The 12,102-nt window shown below is 34.6% G+C and overlaps 1 protein-coding gene across 4 annotated transcripts in view; it reads right to left on the bottom strand.

Annotated features, from left to right (window-relative positions):
• The window catches only part of TRPM3 (transient receptor potential cation channel subfamily M member 3), a 123,658-nt gene extending 113,785 nt beyond the window's left edge, over positions 1-9,873 (bottom strand). For 2 of the 4 annotated variants that reach the window (XM_072360616.1, XM_072360614.1), the window contains exons 1-3: positions 9,798-9,873; positions 8,812-9,016; positions 2,036-2,249 (exon numbers count right to left, since the gene is read on the bottom strand). In XM_072360616.1, coding sequence (XP_072216717.1) covers positions 2,036-2,249; positions 8,812-8,814 — 217 coding nt within the window. In that variant the 5' untranslated portion in view covers positions 8,815-9,016; positions 9,798-9,873. The remainder of the gene's footprint in view (positions 1-2,035; positions 2,250-8,811; positions 9,017-9,797) is intronic. The other 2 variants (XM_072360617.1, XM_072360615.1) reach the window with 1 other exon arrangement.
• Positions 9,874-12,102: the final 2,229 nt, after the last annotated feature.

A 12,102-nucleotide genomic window follows, 5' to 3' on the forward strand; every position in this document is an offset into this window, starting at 1 on the left:
GCCAAAACATTTAAGTTCTTGTGTGTGTTTCCTTCCAGTGGTATAAAAAGAAAAAGAAACAACCACTCTGTCCTCGTGAAGGAATCATCTATAATTTAAACTATATCCCAGAGAACAAGAAATTCAGCTATTTAGGACACTCAACTTTCAATACAGCATGAATATTCTGAGCAACTTGCTTAAGTTCTTTACCAATCATGTTTATAGTTAGATATGTACCATCCCTAGCACACTGACTCACAACACGATGGAAGCATTTCAGGGTTTTTCAATTATACTCCTCGAGTGAAATCTGATGTAAAAATTCAATACAAACAGAACTGAGTAGAGAGAAAAAATCTTACTTTCTTACAATTTCACACAGAGATAAAACACTTAATTTCCACCTATATAATTTGAAAACCTAGACCTGAAACAACCTGGTGTTCTGCTACATCATTCAGAAGTAGTAATCAGAGATATCCAAGAACACAAAATTATGCCTTTTTATAATAACACATCACGACCTGAAATTAATTGATTTGAGTAGGTCACCTTAGATTACATGGAAAAAAAAAAATCATTTTCAGCAGTAACAATGTTGACTTTTCTGATTTATTTGCACTGTTCTGGCATTCACAGCTATGATGCTTTGAAATAATAGTGTTTACTAAGTGCAAACACTGTATTTGGTTGTTCCTTATAAAATTTCTGTAGGATGATTTCCAGTGTTCATGTGGTGTGTACACTGCATGTGTGAGCGTGCAACTTCTACAGTTTTCTAATATGTTTTTAAACTAAAAATGTATCTGTCTTTGCCAATGTCATCACAACAGTACTGGGCAACTAACACAGTTATTGTTACCGCAGTACAGAGGTCAAAATTTAACCTGATGTTCTTCCTTGTTCTGCGGTCATGAGGGATGTAACTACACATGTGTAACACAGACACTTATTTATCTAACAGATCATAAGTTAGGCCTCTTCTTTTCTGTTTGTATTACTGATATGATAAAACCAACCATTGTCTTAAATCTTATTTGCCCTGGAATCTAAATAGCCCAAGACTCTCGATTAGCACACATATTCAAATACATAAAATTTAGTCCCCAAAGCATTAAAACTGATGCATGATAGAGTGATTACAATATATTCCATAGACAGTAAGAGAATACACTCTGTGGGATTACTGAAGTAATAAATTATTGTGTTACTGCAGCAAATAAGAATAGCAAGAATTGACAAGTACATCAGTCCTGGCTCAAAACTTTGCATTTATCTTTAGCAGAAATCTTTGCTTTTTTCCTGACTCCCTCCCTCTGTCTCCTGCAGGGAGGATAGCTGGGAAGCTAATTCCCAACATTTATTTATCAAGGGAACTAGGTTTAGAAGATTATTCCTCAAACTGATGCTCTGTCTCACAGAAGAGTTGAGCCAGCTGCTGTCTTGTGTTATTAGAAGGCCCATATGGTATATTACAGATGTATTCAACTTTGAATACAAATGGCAATATTATCTCCCTTGCTCCAGGGGTAATAGGAAAATATAGGTCTTCAAGAAATGAAAAAGTGATACTTATTCACAGTAAAATTTTCTATCACATCAACTTTTTTTTTTTTTTTTTTTTTTTTTTTTTTTTCTATCAGCATTTCAGATTTATAGGAGAAAATGAAATATCTTTTCTGGATAAAAATGTTTTTTGTTTTATGCAATACAAGTTTGACTTCTTGAGCTTCTGGTTAATACTCTGTCTCTGTAGGTGACTGTTGACCTTGCCAAATCTTCACTAATAACATAACAGCCTTACAGGAGGCTTTATTTTCATCTCCCCAGTGTGCTTTTCCCATTTAAGTGAACCTTGTATTCCTTGGTAGCTGCCAGACTGATATAAACTTGGCATTTTCATGTTTACACATAATACCGTTGGCACTAATAAAATAAAGCAAACCATGTTTACCTAATCTGATCACCCCTATTTTTTTTTTTTTTATTTTTTCTGTCAGACTGATGAAATCTCACAGATGCCACTGTGATTTCATTTCAAGTTTGCTGTTACCTGTGTTTACTCCTCCAGTGAATATCCATGCTCCAGTTGTCATAGCAGCCTTAATGAGGCCTTTCCCAAAGACTTGCTTGAGCTTTGGCTGAAGTTCAAAATTCTGAAGGCCCCCATGCACAGAGATGAGAAGTTTTGGGAGCTCAAGCTGCCACTCTTTGGTCATCAGGTGCAGAAGAAGGTCAGGCTTTGTGTCAAAGGACACACGTACATACTGTCGAAATAGGGGCAGTGGAAAAGAAAAAGAAAAGGTTGGTTATACTTAGTGATGCATAATGCATATGACCTATGCCTAGCAGAACATAGAAAAAAGTCAGACTTCGCAACAAAGGCGTTAACTATTTGCAAAGCTGGTAATTTTTGCAGATTTTTGTAGAAAAGTAGGCTACTAGCGATAATGGAACACTCTTTTTTTCACTTCCTTTTAGGAGATTATGAATTGTTATCTATGTGCTTAGAAATGTTTAATAGCTGTATGTCTTGAAATTAATGATGTAGAAAATGGAAACATTTAAGTAGTCTGACAAAAACAACCCAGTCACAATTGTGAATTGTGAATTAAATAAATCAAACACTCAAAACACAGGAAGTAACAGAAACAAGTTTGGTTATTCAGGTATGTATAAGTTTAAAGTGAGCAAGACTATGAAACAGGTACTTTTCAAATGAATGAATGCTGACTTATAACTTACAGACTAATTTGTAAATATTCAGGAATTTGCCTGACAAAGCACAGGCCCCCTAAAATTACTTTTAAACACATTTACACATTTCCAGATCTTGGCTCTTCAGTGTCACATCTGCAGTATTTTGTCCCAAGGGAGAACATGTCCATCTGTGTGTGTGGGCTCAAAGGTAGCAACTGTCTTCAAATTCTCTACAGTCCCACTACACTGCACATAGACCTCTCTCTGCCTGGTAAGCCCTTCTCTTGTCCCCACTCTTTTCATTGCTGATGTATGAATAGTTTCACAAAACTTGTGCCATGACAGATTTTTTTTTGAGGGTTTTTTATACAACACCAAGGGGTTATAAAAGACAATGTAAAACTATAGCTTGTAAGATTTGGAAGGACCACTTTTATCAAATAAGGTAGGTAATCAAAAGCCAATAACCTATCAAATGCCTGTTTGAACCAATACCTATACAGTTATTTAAAGATTTTTTCCCCTGATAATTTGTCAGCACAGCCATCAGGTACATAAAATAGGGACCTTTGTTTTCAGATACAGGAATGTCCAGATCTACATTACTCATTGCAGCATGACAAATAATATAATATCCACATATACAATGTAATCCCTTTGTCCCTTTTTATCATGTCTACTCATACTTATAGCCGTAAGATTTTTCTGCTTAAGTAAGCACATGATAGTTAGGTGGACATCTTTCCAGTTTGGTAAGAAATATAGACTCAACTTTTTTTTTTTTTTTTTTTTTTTTTTTTTTTTTTTTCCAGAAGAAATTGATAATATCCAGGGCTTTTTTTTCAAGAAAGAATGAATAGCCATTTCCAGCATTTCTGGAAGCAGAAACCCACTGTACAAATCACCTGAGGAAAGCAAGTGGGACACAGCCAAACTGAAAGATGAGCATGTGAATCTGTATTTGTTCCAGTACATCAGTAATGTTCACTACAGTTGTTATACATGTTCTTAACAGCTACAAGACAAACAGCATACAGTAATGATGTTTGGCATAGAGTATGGTACACCTGAGCTTCTATAAATTAACTGTATCATCATCAGCTCCCTTTCAAGCACCAGCATGGGAAAATCTCACTGACCAGATCAGATGATGAGAGTAATGGTCTTGCTTAGGATTCAGGAGCTGCCAAAATTTTAACACACTGGAGAGGTGTTAAGTGACTTAATACTTATTCCCTTTACCTTGGCCCTAAAGACAACTGACCCTGAAAAGTGCTAGTACTCATTACACTACAGTCATTGACAGAGAAACACCAGCCTTTGGGCATGCACAAAAACACTACCCTGGTCTAAGCATGGAGATTACATTTCGGAATCATTGCCACCTCAGTGTGCTCGTGGCAAAGTCAAACTGTGAGTTTTAAGCAGATAATTAGACAAAGTAAATTCATATCACTAATGACCAAAAGACATTTTTGGAAAGCAGAGGCCACAGTGTCATTCTGTCTGCTACTGGAATGAAGGTATCAACGATATCACTTGTATATTATATAACCCATGCAGTAACTGTTTTTTTTTTTTTTTTTTTTTTTTTTTTATTCTTTAGTGTCTTTTTATACCCTGACAGACTTGACTGATTTCAACACATGACCATAAAATGAAAGATCATCCTGTTTGTCTTGCCCACGCATTACCAAAACTAGCACCAAGGCTGTCAGCAAGGGCACCATTTAATGCCAACACTTTTTCATTCTTTTATCAAACTGTTTCCTGGAAAATAACCATGCCTATTACCCATCTAACAGCAGTGTTCACAAGTTGGACTCCAATGACCTAGTGCAAAAGTCAAGGAGTGGTAAAAATATGACTATTACTCAAGAACAGCCATCTTATGAAAGTACATGGTGCATAACAGCAAATGAGAGTCACAGGAACGGAAAGATTCAGAATAAAGACTGATTTTATTTCATCAAGGAAAATATCTTCAGACAACATACTGTGATCTGGCAGGCAATCCAACACTTCTCTTCTGGCCCTCCTTGATGTGAGCAAAGACTGGGTGGATATTTCCCATCTCAGACAAGATTCCACCACTGCATAGTTCTACAAGCTAAAGATTGATCCCTCCAAGTGTAACTTTCACAGAAAATAGGTCTGACCATATTCTCACTAAATTCAATAGCAAAACTGTAACTTAGGCCAAAATCAGACTGGCTCCTTGTATGTTAATTTTCTCCTTAACATCTGAAGGCCTTCTCTAAGTTCCATTAAGCATCCCATGGAAGGAGCACCATTGGTTTATATGGCCTTCCTGTGATATTCTCCATTTTTCTTCATCTATGACACATTCTTTTGAATTCTTTTAAGTGCCCTTTGAAAATAAATTAACTGTAACAAAAACAAGCAAACAAAAAAACCAAGAAAAAAACAAAAACAACAACAAAAACTGCTGGTTTTGTTTGTTTTGTTTGTTTGTTTGTTTTTTTGGTGAGTTATGTGATTTAAAGGATTATCTCTACATTTTCACAACACTCATGGCTTTTAACGTGCTTTTTACACATTTTTAACAAGAGTCAGCATCACAGCAAAATAGCTTAACCTAGTGAATGCATGAGCAAAATGTCTCTCTTTTGAACACTCTGATTATTACTCATAATTGGAATGCATTCTGTCACTTTATTTTAATAATTACTTTCAGAGAGAGGTTAATAAATTGCTAGTATGTAGTTAGAGGAAATCATGTGTGCTATTTCATGAACCACTTTACTAGTTTTCTCTGTCATTTCTTTTAAACTCACTGATTTATTGCAAAGGCTATTGAAAAGGTTTGTGTATCAACATATCTTTCTCTGTTCTCAGCTGTACATGAAGATAACATTTACAGTTGCCAGAACTGAAAATTGGCTATAAAAACACTGAAACATGAACAGTAAAATCATTAAATGTATTTCTTAAACATTAATGGGATAAGCCTTTTATACAGAAAGCAAGAGATGATTGATTGATAAATATAGAAATCTGAAATTCTCTTTACTGTTTTATTCCAATCTATACCTGCTGTGAAAACTGTGCCTTTTTTCCCAACTGGAGACATTATTTTAGTAGTCTCGTGGCAACTGCTATAAGATTGTACTGCATTTTTAGCTCAAAATTAGGAGTGCAAAGTACTATAACTTACATGCAAAAATTTATATTTTCTATCAAATTCATACATGTATTAATAAAATCTAATTCTATTATTTTCAGTGGAGGAAATAACCATCTGTTGGTCTAATATCTACTGATCTGTTGCTTAAATTATAGGTACCAGTTCCCAATTAGAAATTTAAGGTCACAGTTGGTTCTGTTACAAAATGCCATCTCATTTCTTGTAGTCTTGATTCAGAAAAAGCTACTAGATTTGCTCTTCACGCAGAACAAGATGGTGCGCTTCTGTTCTGTGTTTATCACACATAAAAATTTTAGGCATAGGCATCCATTTCAGAAACTAAAATAAACAAAAGTTCTTCCCCAAGGCTTTGCTTGATCTTGGTTATCTTGCTAAATCTTGCTGATTTATAAGTTTATTCTTTTAGGCAACAGGCATATAATTAACCTACTTCTTAACATGACTATTAGGAAAAACAGCTTTTATGCTATAGTGATATTTGATATCCAGTAATTAGAAAATAACTAAGTAGTCTAATTTTAGAAAAGAACAAAGATTTATTTTTCATGTGCTGTGTCCAATCCTTCCCTCCATTCCTCCCTTCTCCACTTGATTTATGTTCCATGCTTGCTGCACTTGGGTTTTAAAATATGGAAAGAGAAAACCTTTTTTGATAAGTTTGTTGCTTATTATGGGAAAGATCTTGTGTCCAGCAAATTCAGAGACAGAATTTTCATTTATTTTCTGTTAATAAAACTGCAACACCTAGTTAGCCAGATTTGACTAAAATCTACTCTGCAATAATGTGTAGTACTGGAACTATGATAATAAAGACACCTTAACACTATTTTTAGTGCGAAACACACTATTATATAGCAAAGTTTGATTTTTATTAATATTAATATTATTAATATTACAGTTATTATCCAAATAATTGTTATTCATTATTGTTACTTACTTAAAAAACATGTCATTAAAGTTTTGCAAACCTCCTTATTTATGCTTTAGGCATCACTAATGTTAATCAAATGAGACACCCTTTCAGAGATTTTTAGAGAAATGCTAAATTTGACGCACTTTTCCCAGTGGCAGAATTATTGAATTTTTGGAGCTTTTGAAGAGATATTTAATTAGTGAAGAATTTTGTTCCTACACTCCAGGTGAGGTTTAATGAATGGATCACAGACAAAATCATCTTCCTGATTCTAGAACTATTAAGATAAAACCAGAGTTTTTCAAGCAGTAAATGTTTCATCTATATTTTTCCTTGATTTTTTAAATTATTTAGATCTCCGAGATCTTTAAACTGCTTTTGTCTTCTCTTTTCTAAATACTTCATGGTTTTATTTTTGTTTGTTTGTAATCCTGACTGCTCTCTGTGTCAAGGTTTTTCTGTTGTTTATGTTGACTTAGTTTTATTTCACATACATTCATCTGAGTCTGAAACATCTCCTGTTCTCTTATGGTACCATGGTCCCAACTGAGAAGACCGGAGATCTTGTAATGCAATTAATATCAACACTTTCCCTAAACTCCTAATTAGTACACAGCTGCCTCAAATGCCTAGGGCAGTTCATTGCTTTGAAGAGCTCTTCAAGTATATCACTCAGAAAGCTCTACTGATTATTCTTTGTCATAAAGAGCTTAAAATAATGTAATCATATAAAGATAATAGCACGATGGTAACGACTTCTCTGAATCTACCTCATTTTTGTTGAAAAGCATTCTGCTTTATTCCCAGTCCTTAAAAGATCCAACAGCATGGTTTGTTTCATATTGGTGCCAAGGAGGGTGTCAATTTTGTTCAGTCTAAATGTTATTTGCTGAATCATATTCTCTGTCTAGCAACCACCTTACAGATTTTTAGGTGATTAGTTAACTTCTGAACATAGGGTGTCTATGATATTTGCAAGGAAATGACCTAATTTGATGATTATTTCTTGGGTCAACAGTGTTTTCTGTTTTTGAACAGCAGAGTCCATCCATCTAGGTGAACGAAACTGGTCATCCAAATAATATTTCCACCTCTATCCACCACATACACAACTGAGCAAAACACCAGGCTCTTCATAGTGCAGTATTGAGCCTGCCATCATCTCTAATCCTTCTAGTAATACAACAGTCCTGAGAGTCCTGCAAGGTAGTACACAGGAAAAGAAGACAGCACTAGGTTGCTGGGCAGGTTATTCCAGAGAGCACCTGTGGGTTCTGGCTCTATGCTCACAGCTGCCCAAAGCACTGTCTTAGCCACAGCATGCTAGATACAGGCTTGCTTTCAGTTTCCAAGGCCACAGGAACTGCAGTTTAGCTATAGCCAGATACATTCTTCATTTCATGAAATGCTATGTAGAAATACATGCATAGGTTAGTGTGGGTACTGAAAGCTTCTCTCACTTAATGGAAAAATGCATTCAGATTAACATACTTTGGTATTGCTTCATAAAATTGTATTAGAAATGAGTCATAATACTGACTTCTTTGATCAAGTAAATCTGTACCAATACAAGTATTTCTCAGTTCTTTGCTTACACACTGGTACGTCTCTTATTTCACTGGAAGATAAGCAAGTAAGTCTAACTGGTCTATCCTTCAACATATGTCTGGAGGAATTCTATGGAGATCTATTTCAAATTTGTCAGCCTTGCAGACACATCCAGTGAAAGGAAGTCACAGCTGAATTCTAATACTATTCAGAAAAAGAGAGACAGGGGGTTACTGAAAGAAAATTAAGATAACTGCATGTTAGCATGTCTTTGGTTATTACAAAAGTAGCCCCTTCTATGCTGCCCTATAGCTTTTATATTTCCTTCTGTTCACAAGTTCTTTGGAACACAATACGTAATAATGTATTGTACACTTTTACACTAAATAATAATTCAAAATGAAATTAAGAAAGAATGCTGTTGATTATTCAGGAATGTTTATGTTTGTTCTTTTTTTCCCCCAGCTAGTAACATTATTTAAGAGAAAATCATGATTACCATGGCTTTATTTGAGTGGCCTCCTCCCTGGAACTCAATGGTTCCAAAAGCATCCGTTGGGCTGAGCTGCGTGTGCTTGCTGATGGACCACTTCTCTGACTGGATGTCATTGCGAGTAAGCCTGCTTTCATTTTTCTCATTTTGGATAACGGAGATACTCGGAGTCAGTCCAACATGTTGACCTATTAGACGCCCACAGCAACACCTAAGATATTAAACAAGGATTAATCTATTACCATATGCATATACATAAGCAAGACATAATAAACAGCTGATACATCTTCCCCTTCAAAAACCTTTCAACTCCGCTCATTTTTGCTATCCCAAACCAATACAGTACAGACACGAAGATTTCTTTCTATATTTTGTTTGCATTATCATATATTTCAATAACATTTTCTATGTCCTCAGATGACATTAGGTTGATAATCGTCTTTTGCATGCACTAGCAGGTATTTAAAGTTGGCAGTTCACCACAATTTTCTGTATATATATATTTGGCAATATTTTGTTTCAAATACTTGAAGAATATTTCCCTGGCACAGGGAAATTCACGTTGGATGCTAGGAAATAATTCTCTGGGGAAGTGGTTGAGTGCTGGAATGGGCTGCCCAGGGAGGTGGTGGAGTCACTGACACTGGAGGTGCTTAAGGAACATTTAGACATTGCACTGAAGGATGTGGTTTAGTGGGAAATATCGGTGATATCCACCAACTGGACAATCTTAGAGGTCTTTTCCAACCTTAGTGATTTTATGTTTCTAAATTAAACACAGACACTGATGACCTTCCATGTCTCTTATTGATGAAGTATGTTTTGAAATGTAAAGGAACAGTACTCATAGGAATCCACCTCCATCTGTAATTCAATCAATTATGATTAAATATGACATTACAAACTATTTTTATCTACATATATACACATGTATATATGCAAGATACTTTCTTGTAATTGGCTTCATTTTCTTGCAAGTATCATGTAATTACCTATGGGGGTCTTTGGTGCTGGGTATGATATGAACACATTCTCTCTTGTAGAAAGCTCTTTCTATCCATGATTTCTGTGCCTAAAAAGGGAAAGAAAATGCATTAAGGTCTGTTTGCTAAACACAGCTTACAGTACCTTTGAAGAAAAAATGTAAAACATAGAAGAAAAGCTTGCTGACTTTGCATTAATGCAGTACATGAGTTGCAAACTCAAACTTGTGGTTTCCTTCTCTACAACACTCAATAGAAGGTCGTAATTTCTTTTTTTTTTTTCTTCACTTGCCAATTGACTTTTATGCTGTCAATTACATTCTCATAAAGGCAACCACAGGAGAAGAAATACATCAAACTGTAAATTATTATTATCTTTCTGCACAGGAGAGACAATCACAGCTGTTTATCAAAAAGACTTTGCAAATATACTGACACAACTCAAATAAAAAAAGAATCTCAGAAACTAGAGAAAAATCTCAAAATAAAATTGATAGCACCATGACTACTTTGTAATTTTTAGTATCAGTACTAGTGTGGCTGTTTAGCACAGAGCTAGAAAATATAGTTTAGTATGTTCACATTCCAGCAGGAAAAACAAAACAAACAAAAAAACACCCAAAAAACAACAAAAGAGATTCATTTCCAAAACACAATACAAAAAAGCTCTGATAAATTAACAGAATACATTAACTGTTAGATGACCAGTTTATGTAAGTTACGAAACTAAGTTAAATGCAACTATGTCAGTTAATTCCACTTCCTGATCTTGCCCAGATACTCTCAGGAAATTAAATAATTTCCCTCAGCTCAGCCTCCATTCATAAATTATTTCATTTAACAAGCAGATACACTGAAATTTTCCCTTAAAAATTTATTACAAAAAAGTAGATTTTATAAAAGATAGTAAAATAACAAAATTACCTATTTAAGTGCGCAGCTTAAAAAAACTAGAGGAACTATGAAAAAGCCACTTGAGAATTAAGTAAAGTGAAATGAGATTATTTAAATGAAATCTAATCACCTTGCTTTTGTGAAAAAATAAAATATGAAACAGACTTTATAAAATTCCACGCTCACTACGTAATGTGTTTTTGTTAGATAGCTCTGTAGCCTACTATCATTTTTAAAGGCAGAAGCATGTGTTTCTGGGATTTTTGGGAATCCCTGTGAACTTTGGAAATTTCTTGGAGTCAATTAAAACAGTAATATAAAGTACCATACTAACAATTCATAATTACATGCCTTACGTCTCACTCACGGTGCATAAAAATTTGATTACTCATGTTATTTACCAACATTTTAGCTTCTCTCAACTCTCATTTTTATTTGAAAAATCTGTTCAACTTCATGTTTTGCAAGGAAGGTAGACACCACTAAAATGTCATAGTATGCACAGGGAAGATTACCTTGAATTTTAAAATTATAACTTCTAATCACTGGAAAGCCTATAGGACTAATAATAATCACAACACTGTATATTATATTGAACATTTTTTCAATCTGATGGTCTTTTCAGGCAAAGAAAGGCTTCTCAAGAAATAAGTTTCTAGATTTGTCAAGACATTCAACATGGACTCCAAGAACTTCATTTGACCCACTCAATGCAGAACATTTGAAGCTATGTGGGAAAACTAAGGTTTTTCTTATTATATTGTATATTATGCTGTGTGTTGCATAGAAAAAAGGAAGTTACAATTATTATTCAAGCAACGTAATTCTAACAACTGAAATTACATTCTTTCCAGTATCTACCAGCTATTCTTGAAATCTCTTACTCTCAGTCTCTAGAGTACACAAGTGTTCTATACTGCCCTATGAAGGCAGTGCTAAGAAACTGTGTACTTACGAATCTCCTGTGTTGCACATATATAGTAACTTGATGAGGAAAGGACACTTACTGACTAAGGCCAACATACCTTATTGCATGTTTGTTTTACCAATAACTATGTGTTTATGACATCCTTCATCTTCTCTAGAAAGAATGAACAGGTTTTTTGCTAACTTTTCTTCCTGACATCCAAAAGGAGAACTTCTACACCATTATTCTCATCCATGTTGCAAAGAATCCCTGGAAATGGCTTTCATTAAATGCATTAATTCAATAACTTTCTCTGCAGTTTACCTTGGTGAATTTACTTGCTACACAGACCTAAAGCATCATTTTAAAAGATGACCTCTAACTCAACTCATTTAAACATCAAAAGTATTTGCAGAAAGGTAACATAAGAGTTGTACTCTTTCATACTCTCTGTCTATGTAAAAAAGAAACCCATATCTGCCTAACGTAATAATTGGAATATTCATCACATTT

Source organism: Excalfactoria chinensis, chromosome Z (genome assembly GCF_039878825.1).
Source record: "Excalfactoria chinensis isolate bCotChi1 chromosome Z, bCotChi1.hap2, whole genome shotgun sequence".
NCBI lineage: Eukaryota > Metazoa > Chordata > Aves > Galliformes > Phasianidae > Excalfactoria > Excalfactoria chinensis.